At 37.6% G+C, this 14,551-nt stretch overlaps 1 protein-coding gene and 2 long non-coding RNA genes across 5 annotated transcripts in view; all 3 read left to right on the forward strand.

Annotated features, from left to right (window-relative positions):
* Window positions 1-1,156: 1,156 nt before the first annotated feature.
* LOC134225628 (uncharacterized) lies at window positions 1,157-4,651 on the forward strand. 3 transcript variants are annotated; one of them, XR_009983286.1, is made up of 4 exons: window positions 1,157-1,490; window positions 2,815-3,236; window positions 3,302-3,552; window positions 3,682-4,651. It is a non-coding gene; the product is annotated as an uncharacterized LOC134225628 (long non-coding RNA). The 3 variants fall into 3 exon arrangements; XR_009983287.1 differs by having other exon boundaries at window positions 2,818-3,236; XR_009983288.1 differs by having other exon boundaries at window positions 2,843-3,236.
* Window positions 4,652-11,995: 7,344 nt separating this feature from the next.
* LOC134219956 (uncharacterized) lies at window positions 11,996-12,695 on the forward strand. Its single transcript, XR_009981724.1, has 3 exons — window positions 11,996-12,258; window positions 12,322-12,470; window positions 12,560-12,695. It is a non-coding gene; the product is annotated as an uncharacterized LOC134219956 (long non-coding RNA).
* Window positions 12,696-13,582: 887 nt separating this feature from the next.
* LOC134219990 (sortilin-related receptor-like) overlaps window positions 13,583-14,551 on the forward strand; it is a 92,017-nt gene continuing 91,048 nt past the window's right edge. The window contains exon 1 of the mRNA XM_062698910.1: window positions 13,583-14,329. Within this exon, the coding sequence (XP_062554894.1) occupies window positions 14,003-14,329 (327 nt within the window). The 5' untranslated portion in view covers window positions 13,583-14,002. The remainder of the gene's footprint in view (window positions 14,330-14,551) is intronic.

Consider the following 14,551-nt stretch of genomic DNA (forward strand, 5'->3'; position numbering starts at 1 on the left):
ATACCAGGCTCAGACTTTGCATCCCACTTCTGTCTCTTCTCTTTAGGGATGTGGAACATGACTTTTACTCCAAACACACGGAGATGCGCAAGATCTGGTTTTCTTCCGGTAAAAGCTTTCTCAGGTGTCACAGGTAATCCCTTGTTTGGCGATCGATTGATCACATACGATGCCGTTGCAACAGCTTTAACCCAATAGGTCTTCTTTAATTTCGCAACAATGGTCCGGTTCATACGCTCCGCTAATCCATTTTGTTCCGGGTTTTATGGAACGGATGTCTCGTGATGAATACCGGACTGACGAAGGAATTGCTTCATTTGACAATTCACATATTCCTTGCCATTGTCTGATCGGAGACGTTTGATTTTCTCACCTGTGTGGTTCTCAGCAAAAATTTTGAAATCTTGAAATGCTTCTAATACTTCTGTTTTTGATTTCAGAAAATACACAAAGGTTTTGCTACTTGCATCATCAATAAACGTTAAAAAATAGCGATTTCTTCCAATTGATGCTGTTTCCATAGGTCCACATAAATCAGTGTGAACTAACTCCAATACACGATCTGCACGTCGGCCTTTCGAATGAAACGGTTGCCGCCGATGCTTGCCTTGTATACAGGGTACACACTTCATTGAATCAACAACCTTGAACTCGAATCCACTCGCCATACCAATAAGTCGCTTCATGCATCCAACCGACATATGGCATAACCTCCGGTGCCAGAGCTCAAAATTTCTACTTTCCGTCTTACAGGTCATGTTTGCAGATGGACGGTTAACTTTCATCAACTTGTATAAACCTCCAGATTCTTGTCCAACAGCAACGACTTCGTTTGTTGAACTAACCACTTTACACGCTTCCTTCGTGAACATTACGCTATAATCATGGGTTCGATTCCCAGCCCCTCCACCAAACCTTCGTCAGTCGCCGGATCCGCAGCCCATACGGTGGCGTTTGGGGTACGCGCCTTACCGTGACGGCTGCCTGATGACGACTGACAACTTGTTCTTCTCGGAGGCATTCCTCCAACGTTACCCGGATTAAATGGCAACCGAACAAAGCAACGATCATTGGATACACGACATGGACAAACGGACACAATGGACTCACGACAAAAATGAACTGGCAACGACAACAATAACGAATAATGCACTGGTGTAAATAAAATATGGAAATTCATAAGTTATGCCTTATGAAACACCAAAAGTTCATTTCATAATCGTTTCATAAGGTCCCTATGAAATTCATAATCAGTAGTATAAATTACATACATGTGCCTTATGAATAAAAATGTCTTTCCTTATGAATAGAAATCATAAGGTAATCTTATGTTATTTCATGTGTTCATTCCTGGTTCACTGCGAGGAAAATGTCAACGTCATTGTTTTCTTTTTGCAACACGGTTGACCACATGTTTTATAATTTAGCTTATTCACAAAAAAACTAATGCAGTGCCCAGGTTCCGGATGATCTTCTGTTATCACATGGAGGTGAGTAATAATTGATTCAAAAATGCTGGGATAGAATTCAGAAGAGATTTGCTTGTTGTTCCAATTATGCTACGATGTTCGACTTCCGCTCCAGTACACAGAAAGAAAAATCATTAATAAAATCAAAAAATCCATTGGTTAAAATAAAAAGTTTCGTTGGTTCTTTTTCGTAGAGAGTTACGTATGTTTGAAATAAAAGTACAGCAACTTTTGCGTCAGCAATGTTTCAAAAGTGGCATGCAACTCAGAAATTAAAAGTTTGAACTTTCAAAATAAAACTGTACAACTGTCAGATTCGAATAAGAAAAAGTGGTATATTTTCATTTGGAAATCGACTTTTTCTCAGCCTCAAAACGATCCTCCCAAACCATTTTTGTTCATCTTCTTTTAAAATTTTATTTAATCGTAATTGTTTTAGTTTATTCTCATTCTATTTTTTATTGTGAGTATTTGTTGTTAAGTTGGCCTGGTTTGCAGGACATGGATAGATGAATAGGGTTGTTTTGTCGTCGATCTTTTAGCCACTGGAGAAGACATCCGTCGAGATGCGCTTCCCTCTGCTTGTTTTTTGAATTTACCTATCGAGAAATAGAAACCATAAATGAAAAAATGTTCTCACTCGTGAGCTAAATATTCACCATCGTTCAAAACATGGTCCAGCAATTACCTTGTGATGTTTTATTGTGACGCCCATCTGCTACTTCTTGGACTGATTGGCGAACTCCGGGTTTCCAATCGTTCGATTCCGAACAAAAACCGTCCGGTTTTTGAAGCTATTAGACGTCCCGCAATCTGCCTGGAAAAAGCCTCATGTGCTCGTAAAAACGCATTATCTTTACTGATGGGGGTTGCGACTTACCTCATGCATCAGAACCTAATCCACCGCTTCGGGTATATTCTCGGGTATATCTATCTAGCTGAAGGTTTCATTTTCACTTAAAACTATTTATCTAAATATATTAAAAAAAAAAGTATAAGCACCGAAGAGATTGTTTTGGTAAACTTCTGCTCTACCGTTTTCGTCAACGAGTTTGACACATTGAGCGGTACAAATTTTTTGTGGGTGAATTGACAGTTCTAAAGTTTTATTTTTGAAAGGATGAACTTTTGAATATAATCTATATTAAGGTGAATAATACTTTGAAATCCAATAAAAGACATTTACTTCAAACAATTTTACTTTCATTTCAAAGAAAACAAAACAGTTTTCAGAATAAATGTTCAAAATTTTTAATAAAACCATTTTTGTTTTTTGTGTGTACATACTGTATGCATCGGTGGTATCGTAATATAAAAAATGATCAAGTTTTCAATAACTTTTCAGCAGATCCGGTGTTTTCTGGTCCTTCCAGCTGATCCAATGGATGCGGCAAAGGCTCAATGTTAGGGGCCATAGATGAGAAGCTGCTGTACTGTTGCTGTCTGTCCCATTAAATTTCGTTATAACGTTATAGCGGTATACCGACGCCGATAACATCTTGGATAACATATGTTATGCACAATGTCAGCTTACTCGGCACCAAGTTAGCCCACAAACCAGCTTACTATTTATCCTGCCACACTAAAATTGCTCTGAAAAATGTCATCGGTAGCATCAACAAAGTATGAGTTTCCTGAAACGGATATGTGTCCCCTAGACTGTGAATCCACAAGAAAATGACATGTTGGATGCAGTAATGCTAGTTGCAAGCAGCCATGGACCAAGTTCGGTATGTTTGTTGCAAGGCTATATCACTCGGGAACAAGGTGAGTTCGGTATTAAATTCAATATTGCCGAATGCAACTTAATATACGCTTTCATACTTCTACAGAAAACAACCCAGAAATGGAGAAGATCATCGTAAGATTTTGCCCTGAAAAAATAAATCCCGCGATGGGTGGAGAAAATCATTTAAAGATCAACTCAGATCGGTCGAAGTTTCATTGACGTCAAAGGATACAAGGATCGGTTCTTTAGATATCTTGTCTCAGCACCCCTGTTCAGGAGAGGGTTCTTTTACTGATGCTGCGTTGCTGCATTGCGGCCAAATTGAAGTCAATCTCACGTGAACGGGCCAGTATGGTAAGTTTGTGTACTTACTTTTTTCGTTTTTTACTAGCCATACATTTGAAATACTTAACCACATTAGTTTTTCTAATAATGTGTGTAAATAGTTTACAGTTCATAAGATATTTTTTCTTGGTATTGCAGAATCTTGAACATCGTATTAGCGAGGAAAACCGGGTCTCTCGAAAGCGAGTTCGAAAGGTTCTGATGCAGGCATGGTCCCCAGCAAAAGGTTCCGATGCAGGCATGGTGCCGAGCAAGGTGCAATCTCAAAACCTTTCTGTGGTGACGTGAATAGTATAATGAACGACTGCGACTGAGCCAACGTTATAAAGTCTCACGAATCTCGACTGCTGAGAATATAATATGATATACGAGATGTTGCGGTTGGTTAGCTCCCGGAAATAATTAGGCCTACACTACGAACCGACTTAAGCCAGGGCCGGATTTAGCGAGAAGGGAGCCCCGGGGCCGACAGTATGTGGGGGCCCAAAATGTACAAAAAAGGTTGGTTTTGGTGCATAATATTTGTGGGGGCCCGGGGCCACGCCCCCCCCCCCTCCCTCTAAATCCGGCCCTGACTTAAGCATTTATCTTGGAATACATATGTAGATCGTCAGAGTGAACTATGAGCCGTTTTGCAATGCAAGTACGGAGCGAAGTTTAGTATTGTCGTAGCAAGCACATTAGTATACGACCAGGTCAGAAAGTTTCTTTCCATAAACGTAAAATTATAATGTGGATTAAAGCGGAGGTAGAGTTAAATCATGCAACAATTTTCTTAGGAGATACAGCCTTCAGTAAACGGCAGATAAACATACGACGGTCATCGTTGCCGGCCCTTAGCATTATCACCATCAGTCGCTTCGCGATGAGCGCAACAGTTCGGTCATCTTTATTATCAGCACCGAGTGTAGCATCAGCATGCCAAAACTGTATTGGCATTGTAGTGCCCAAGAACCATCTTTTTAGCAAAATTAAGTTTTTATTAAGTCCGAAAATGCAAATAATTTAAAAAAATGATGTTATCAAAAATTAAATTGTATAAAGGACCTAACTATCTGTATTTTCAAAATAATATTTGATGATAATAAATCGAAGGAAGTAAATATAATAGGACTTTTTTAATGCATTAAAACAACTTGATTTTATTTTCACTGGATAAAAATATATATTGATATCGTAAGAATTTCATTGAATAAACTTATGAAATTTCATAAGGTTGCTTAATGAAACTGGTAAGGTAAACATAAGATAAACATATATGTTTATTATGGAGCTGGTTCATCCAAAGTTCATGCTGGTTCATAAGGTTGCCTTATGTTTTTCAAAGCGATTCCTTGTGGATAATTTTCATAAGGCAAACTAATAAACTTCGGAAGGTATTTTACGTGAGTGTGGATATCTAAAAATAGATTCTGTGTGGATTCTGTACAGCAGTATACCACAGTAGATCACGGCACAGTAGCGGTTAAGAACACAGAGTGCCTACCAAATAAATAAAGGAATAAAAAAAAAAAAAAATTACGCTATGTCGTGACTGGTCCTAGTCACTGGCCGTTGCATCAACAACATAAATGTTGTTGATGTTCATCGACGCTCCGACTAGCCGAGTAGGGTGCCACCCACTACTCGGCATCGGAGCGGATGCTCGCTGCTACCTCCGATGAGACATTCCGATATTGGCAGAGGGCGGTGCCACCCGCTTACTCACCATCGGAAACTCCTTCGGATCCACTCCTGTGGATCCTGGGATGGTCCGCCTTGACCCGTCGATGGTCCTACTGCGCGATGTGCTCCAACACATCGGCCAAAAATTCCAATCATTTGAACCATTTTACTCATATCTATGGACATATGAGACATGGTTCGTTAGTGATGAGTTAACACTCCATTCGTGCCATTCATACCCTGTTGCCATATTTTACCATTAATGCCTTCAAGTTCATTAGGTGCAATATAATTGCCTACTTTTTGGCGAATTATCAGTAATACGCATCGAGCTTTCATAACTTGGTTACATCGCATGTTCAAGAATTTGTGATACACGCAGATTTATAACAAGTGCTTGTATGTATTTTTTTTGTCAGTACATTTAAATAATATTTTTTTAAACTTTAATTTCTTATTTTTTTAATAACCTCATTGCTATCACTACAATCCCGCTCACCTCTACTCTCTAAGATGTGGCAGTGTTGTTTAATTTACATTTGAATATTATTTTTAGGCTAGTTTTTTTTTTTGCATTTTCACATGCAAGATTGCCGGATATTCACTAGACCGAGTCAAGTATTCTATACGTATATACTCACAATTCACAATACATTTCAAAGGAATTAATATTTAATCAAAATTTCATCCATGTGAAATAACATTAAACATAAATCCAGTCCAAATGCATTACAAATTCACATGCTATACCCGAGCAGAGAAAAATAGCTCAATAATATCAAATCTTGATAAGATAGCAAAATATGCTGTTTACGGCTTCTGCCCGGGTACACATCCATCTATCCAATGCGCTTGCGGTCGAACTCTTGTGTTTCCAGGATCTCCAGGTTCCATTAGCAGTTCATTTCCAAATTGAATATCCAATATTATACAACTAATCCAATAAAAACAGTTCAAAGCTAAATCTAATACTAATCCAATCTCATTCCAACCCAAACCAAAATTCAGTCCAAATCCAAGCCAAATACATTCCTAATCCAATTCAAATCCATTCCAAACCAAATTCAATCTAATCCATTTCAAATCCAATTAAAATCATATCCAAATCTAATCTAAATCCAATCCAAATCCCAATCATATGCAATAAAAAAATTCAATCCAAATCCAATACAAATCCAATCCAAACCCTATTCACCTTCAATCAAAATCCAATCCAATCGATAATTCATTCCAATCCAAATCCAATCTAAATCTAATCCCAATTCAATCCAAATTCAATCAAAAGTTAATCCAAATCCAATCAAATCCAATCCAAATCCAAATCCTAATCACTTCCAATTAAAATCCAATCCAATCCAAAACAAAAATTCAATCCATTGGATTAATTGGATTTAGATTGTGTTGAATATCTAAATCCAATTAAATTGCAATCCAATTCCAAATCAAATCCAATCCAAATCCAGTCAAATCCACTAAACATCTGTTCCAAACTCGATCCTTCTTCTTCTTCTTATTGGCATTACATCCCCACAGCAGCTTAGTATTCATTAAGCATTTCCACAGTTATCAACTGCGAGGTTTCTAAGCCAAGTTACCATTTTTGCATTCGTATATCATGAGGCTAACACGATGATACTTTTATGCCCAGGGACCGGCAACGGGAATCGAGCCCAGCCATCCTCAGCATGGTCTTGCTTTGTAGCCGTGCGTCTTATCACACGGCTAAGGAGGGCCCCTCAATCTAATCTAAACCTAATCAAAATGCAATCTAAATCAAATTCAAATCCAATCCAACTCCAATCTAAAACCAATCCAAATACAATCCAAATTCAATCTAAATCCAATCCGATTTCAATGCAAATACGATCCAAATCCTATTCAAATCTAGTACAACCTCAATCCGAATCCAATCCAAATCCAATAGGAATTCAATCCAAATTTAATCTAAATCCAATCCAAATCCAATCAAAATCCAATTCAAATTCAGTCCAAATCCCAATTCAAATTCAGTCCAAATCCAATCCAAATCAAATCTATTTAAAGTCTTTTCCAAATTTTAAACCAAATCCAATCCAAAAACAAATACAACCCATATTCAACTCAATCTGAATCCAATTAAATTGCAATCCAAATTCAATTCGATTCCCATCTAAATCCAATTCGAATCAAACACAACTACAATCCAAATCCATTCCTAATACAAATCTCATTAAAATATATTCCAAATTCAATCTAATCTAAATCCAATTCAAAAGCAATTCAATTCCATTTTGAATACAATCCAGTCAAAATCCAATCCAAATCTAATCCAATCCAATCCGAATCAAATCGGAATTCAATGTCAATCCAATCAATCTAAATATAATCCTAATTCAATGCACATCCAATTGAAATCCAAATCTAGTCCAAATTTAATCCAAGTCCAATATGATTTGATTGAAAATACAAACTAAGTCCAATCCAAATAAAAATCCTATTCAGATCTATTTTAAATTCAATCCAATCCAAATGCAATCCAAATCCAACTCAAATCAATCCAACTCCAATCCAATTTTGATCTAAATCCAATCTAAATCCAATTCGATTTCAATGCAAATACATTTCAAATCCATTCCAAATACAAATTCAATCCACAATCGATCCAATCGAATTGATTTCCAGATACAATCCAAAATAAATCTAATTGAAATCCAATCTAAATATAATCCAAACACAATCCAGATCCAATCCAAATCTAATGCCAACAGTGCAAATCCAATCCAAATCCTGTTCAATCCTAATCCAATCCAAACACGATCAAAATCTATTCCAAACTCAATCCAATCTAAACCTGATCAAAATGCAATCAAAATCCATTTCATATTCAAACCAACTCCAATCCCAATGCAATCCAAATCCCATTCATATCCAATTAAACTCCAATCTAAATCCAATCTAAATCATATCCAAATGCAATCTAAATTCAATCCAAATCCAATCCGATTTCAATGCAAATACAATCCAAATCTAATTCAAATCTGTTCCAAATTCAATCTTATCTAAATCCAATTTAAATCCAATCCAGATCCAAATTAAATCTAGTCCAAATCGAATCCAAATCTAATCGAATGAAAATCCAATCCGATTTCGATGCACATGCAATTCAAATACAAATCCAATTCAAATCTACTTCAAACTCAATCCAATCTGAATCAATTTCAAATCCAATCCAAATGCAATCCAGATCCAACCTAATTCCAATCCGATTTCAATGCTAATACAATCCAGATACAAATCAAATTCAAATCTATTCCTAATTCAATCGAATCTAAGTGCAATCTAATACCAATTCAACTCCAATCTAAATTCAATCTAAATCCAATCCAAATGCAATTCAAATCCAATCCAACTCAAATCCAAATTCAATCCAGATCCATTCAAATCGAATCCAAATCTAATCAAAATCCATTTAATCGAATCCAAATCTAATAGAATGAAAATGCAATCTGATTTCAATGCACCTACAATTCAAATGCAAGTTCAATTCAAATCTATTTAAATTCAATCCAATCTGAATCCCATCCAAATCCAATCCAACTCCAATTGAAATGCAATCCAAATCCAATCTAATTCTAATCCGATTTCAATGCTAATACAATCCAAAAACTATCCAGATACAAATTAAATTCAAATCTATTCCAAATTCAATCCACATGCAAACTAAATCCAATTCAACTCCAATCTAAATTCAATCTAAATCCAATCCAAATGCAGTTCAAATCCAATCCAACTCCAATCCAAAGCCAATCCAGATCCAAATTAAATCCAGTCCATATCCAATTCAAATCGAATCCAAATCTAATCTAATGAAAATCCAATCCGATTTCAATGCACATACAATTCAAATACAAATCCAATTCAAATCTATTTCAAATTCAATCTAATCTGAATCCAATCCAAGTCCAATTCAAATGCAATCCAAATCCAATCTGATTCTAATCCGATTTCAATGCAAATACAATTCAGATACAAATCAAATTCAAATCTATTCAAAATTCAATCCAATCTAAATGCAATCCATATCCAATTCAACTCCAATCTAAATTCGATCCAAATGCAGTACAAATTCAATCTAAATTCAATCCGATTTCAATGCAAATACAATCCAAATCCAAACCAAGTCCAATTCCAATTTAATTTATCTGAAGCCAAAGTCCTATTCCACATGTATTTGATATCTAACAAAGTTATTCAATTCGTTTGTAAGTCGCATCTAATTAAAATGTTTTCGATTTCCAACTCAAATAGCAGTATAATTTCCAAAAGAATATAAAAACCGAACAAATACTCGATTTGAAATCCGAACATATGTCTCCATGTATCCAAACCTTTGCCTGTTTTCAATCAGGACCATATTCAAAAATCTAATTCTCAACCATTTTGGAATCCAATTCTAAATCTAATTGAATTCGAATTGTCTCAGTCTACTTCCACCGTTTTTTAGCACTCCGTCCTTCTTCACCGGAGAGCCATCTTTGTTTTTTTTTTACCTCCATTTCCTTTTTTTTCGACACACCGTCTGTCTCCGGTGGGCCTTCTTTACTCTTTGACTTCCGTCTTCCACCACCGGAGTCTTATTATTTTTTCCTGACTCCCCGTCTATTTCCACCGGAGAGCCATCAGACCTCCGTCCAACTCAACCGGAGTCTTTTCTTTTTCTCGACTCTCCGTCTATCTCCACCGGAGAGCCTACCAATCCTACCCCTTTTGCGCCATTGTCGTGACTGGTCCTAGTCACTGGCCGTTGCATCAACAACATAAATGTTGTTGATGTTCATCGACGCTCCGATTAGCCGAGTAGGGTGCCACCCACTACTCGGCATCGGAGCGGATGCTCGCTGCTACCTCCGATGAGACATTCCGATATTGGCAGAGGGCGGTGCCACCCGCTTACTCACCATCGGAATGTCATCGGGAACTCCTTCGGATCCACTCCTGTGGATCCTGGGATGGGCCGCCTTGACCCGTCGATGGTCCTGCTGCTTGATGTGCTCCAACACATCGGCCAAAAATTCAAATCATTTGAACCATTTTACTCATATCTATGGACATATGAGACATGGTTCGTTAGTGATGAGTTAACACTCCATTCGTGCCATTCATACCCTGTTGCCATATTTTACCATTAATGCCTTCAAGTTCATTAGGTGCAATATAATTGCCTACTTTTTGGCGAATTATCAGTAATACGCATCGAGCTTTCATAACTTGGTTACATCGCATGTTCAAGAATTTGTGATACACGCAGATTTATAACAAGTGCTTGTATGTATTTTTTTTTGTCAGTACATTTAAATAATATTTTATTAAACTTTAATTTCTTATTTTTTTAATAACCTCATTGCTATCACTACACGCTATAACCGTTTCTGCACATTTTACTTACTGATAACAAGTTGACTGCTAGATCCGGTACCATCCGGTACGCATAAAACCTCGTTCATCGATATTTCGCAAGTTGTGCTTCCAAGATCCGCTGATACGTTTACTGATCCCTTTGCAACCACCGGTACCACAGCATTGTTGGCCACGTTGATACTCGATGATATGTTTTCAGCTTCTGTAAGTAAATCTTGATTTCTACACAAGTGACTAGTTGCTCCGGAGTCAAAAATCCAATCTTCATCTGCTACTGCTGTTTTAGACGTCTGACTTGTATTAAATGCCGCAAAGAACGCTGCATGACCACTAGTTTTGTGATACTTATCTTTCTTCTTTTCAACGACTTGACCTGAACATTGGGATGCATAATGGCCCATTTTCTTGCATCGATAACACTTGATAGTTGATTTCTCGTTACTGACCTTCAGAGCTGGCTTGGTTTTACTAAAGAACACTTCATCACCGGGCTTCGTCTCACTTGATATTTTCACATCTTGCAATATTTTTGCTTTGACGATGTCCGCGGTCAACTTGATTCCAGATGACTCCATGCCGAGGATCATCGGATCATATTGTTTTGGCAGACCTTTCATTAATAAGCTGGCCAGCCAAGCGGCATCTACCTTGAATCCGACCTCTGCCAACTGATGACTAGTTGTAAACAGCTCATTCACATACTGCTGAGTCGTCTGACAAATAATGTCCTCATCACGTTCAGCTCCAACCAAACGAATTCCTGTGAGCCTCCTCAGCAGACCAATTTTTCTTGTTGATCCACTTTGCTCGTACGTGTTACGTAAATTGTCCCACGCTTCCTTCGCATTTTTGGCATCCCTTACCAGGCCGTATAGAATCGATGCTAAGGCATATGGTCGCTAACGCCTGTTCGGAGATTTCATCATTTACTACTGGTTCTCCTTCAGCTTGTTCTTTAACTGCACACCAGGTCCGCTCTTTGATAAGGATCATCTTGGTGGCGAAAGACCATGAACTATAGTTTTCCGATCCTCTAAGAACTTCGCGTACTGGTAGAGAAACAGATCCACCTAGATGCCTCATCTGTCCCGAAGAATGTCCAACTTGACTCGAACTAGCTCCAGAACCATTTGTAGCAGCTTCAGGATTCACCATTATTAGCAGAGCTTAGTGAAAAAAAATTGTTTTTTTCTTCAACAAAGCCGTATCGTTGGAAACGGCTGGGCACATAACCTGATAAGAATACATCTGCTACACACAAAAAACAAAAATGGTTTTATTAAAAATTTTGAACTTTTATTCTGAAAACTGTTTTGTTTTCTTTGAAATGAAAGTAAAATTGTTTGAAGTAAATGTCTTTTATTGGATTTCAAAGTATTATTCACCTTAATATAGATTATATTCAAAAGTTCATCCTTTCAAAAATAAAACTTTAGAACTGTCAATTCACCCACAAAAAATTTGTACCGCTCAATGTGTCAAACTCGTTGACGAAAACGGTAGAGCAGAAGTTTACCAAAACAATCTCTTCGGTGCTTATACTGTTTTTTAAATATATTTAGATAAATAGTTTTAAGTGAAAATGAAACCTTCAGCTAGATAGATATACCCGAGAATATACCCGAAGTGGTGGATTAGGTTCTGATGCATGAGGTAAGTCGCAACCCCCATCAGTAAAGATAATGCGTTTTTACGAGCACATGAGGCTTTTTCCAGGCAGATTGCGGGACGTCTAATGGCTTCAATTTTGATGGAAAGGTGTATCAGACCGGACGGTTTTTGTTCGGAATCGAACGATTGGAAACCCGGAGTTCGCCAATCAGTCCAAGAAGTAGCAGATGGGCGTCACAATAAAACATCACAAGGTAATTGCTGGACCATGTTTTGAACGATGGTGAATATTTAGCTCACGAGTGAGAACATTTTTTCATTTATGGTTTCTATTTCTCGATAGGTAAATTCAAAAAACAAGCAGAGGGAAGCGCATCTCGACGGATGTCTTCTCCAGTGGCTAAAAGATCGACGACAAAACAACCCTATTCATCTATCCATGTCCTGCAAACCAGGCCAACTTAACAACAAATACTCACAATAAAAAAATAGAATGAGAATAAACTAAAACAATTACGATTAAATAAAATTTTAAAAGAAAATGAACAAAAATGGTTTGGGAGGATCGTTTTGAGGCTGTGAAAAAGTCGATTTCCAAATGAAAATATACCACTTTTTCTTATTCGAATCTGACAGTTGTACAGTTTTATTTTGAAAGTTCAAACTTTTAATTTCTGAGTTGCATGCCACTTTTGAAACATTGCTGACGCAAAAGTTGCTGTACTTTTATTTCAAACATACGTAACTCTCTACGAAAAAGAACCAACGAAACTTTTTATTTTAACCAATGGATTTTTTGATTTTATTAATGATTTTTCTTTCTGTGTAGGTTTGGTAGTGTATAACAGAATAATAATTTATTTTTTATCTAGATCATGGCATACTAATAATTCGACGGTTGCTATTCTATCAGTTCAATTTGGTTGCTGTATTCCGTACCGGTGACGTTTGACAGTTGACAGTTTATCAAATAGCAGCGCTCTTATCGCGCTACCAAATTTGGTCACCTGTCAGTCGCGCTACTGTTATAGCAGCGCGTTTAGTAGCGACCGGTAAAGTGTCAAGTAACGATACTGCGCTGCCAAACGGCTTATGGGTCAAACACAATTGATACGTTTGCGTGCGTTTTGACAGTTTTCCCATGGGAAAACTATCAAAACGCACGCAAACGTATCAATTGTGTTTGGCCCATTAAGCTCACCACCGGTAATCTTGCTCTAACAAACGCATCACCTTAATCTTTGGAGAGTACTCATTATTTTGCTCCATCTTACCCTATTTGTTGTTTCATTTCCGCCTGTTCCGTTTGGAAACGCGTTTTCCGTCAGAATTTTTGCTTCTGTCAGTCGTATGTTTGTCAGTCATTGTTGAGTTTTCGTCGTGGATGCATCGTCTCTGGATTTGTATTTCAACGTGTGACGCGAAAGTGCTAGAAGAAAAAATGTAGCTTTTGTTGCATTTTTATAAATTTAATTATAATCTGCGACTGATTAATCAAGTGCTAGTATTTTAAAGTGTTTCGGCAGGCGAAGGAGCGGTGTAATGAAAATACACCAATGAGGAAAGTGTTTTACTTATCTAAAGTGAAATTCTGTTAGTGCAGAAATTTTGTCGGGTGTACAAATCGGAAAGTGAAGGATTTCCAATAAATCCTACTCTGCAGGAGCAAAAAAGAAAAACAGCGAGTCCTGCTGTTCTTCAGCGGGCAAATTATCTACGGAGTTGATTGATTCTGTGCTTTTCAGCACAAGTTTCTGACGACAGGAGAAGAGAAAAAGAAATCAAAATGGCGCGTCACCGTCCGTGTTTTATCGTTTTGACAATGATGCTGCTGGTGTGTCTTCAGCAGTCGATTGCCGTTCGACACGGATTTCCACCGGATGTTCTGTTTGTGGATTATGAAAAGCAAGGGGCGGAACGATCGTTTGTGATCAACAGATTCCACAATGAAGAAGAAACCGACAGCATGAGTGCATTCAGTCGAATGAAACGTAGCGCGGCTGCCGGGACCGGCGGTTCATCGGCCGCTGGACCAACATCATCTGCCTCAACGACAATGGGAGGATCGGGAAAGGATAATAAAAATTCCGTCCGCCCAGTGATTGAAGCGAAGGTAGGTTTTTTTTTGTCACGCATTCGCATTTGTATATTTGCAATTTCTATTTATTTTCTTACCAATTATGCTGAAACCAATCGTTTCTGTTTTCGTCAGTCTCGGTAAAAATTGTACTTATCAAAACCTGCGTTTGTTTACGGCAAAGACAGACGTTGTCTTTCTCATATGTATCACATACTTCAACACCTTTTCAAATCTTATAGACGTGCTGGGTAAGCT

Source organism: Armigeres subalbatus, chromosome 3 (genome assembly GCF_024139115.2).
Source record: "Armigeres subalbatus isolate Guangzhou_Male chromosome 3, GZ_Asu_2, whole genome shotgun sequence".
NCBI classification, from domain to species: domain Eukaryota; kingdom Metazoa; phylum Arthropoda; class Insecta; order Diptera; family Culicidae; genus Armigeres; species Armigeres subalbatus.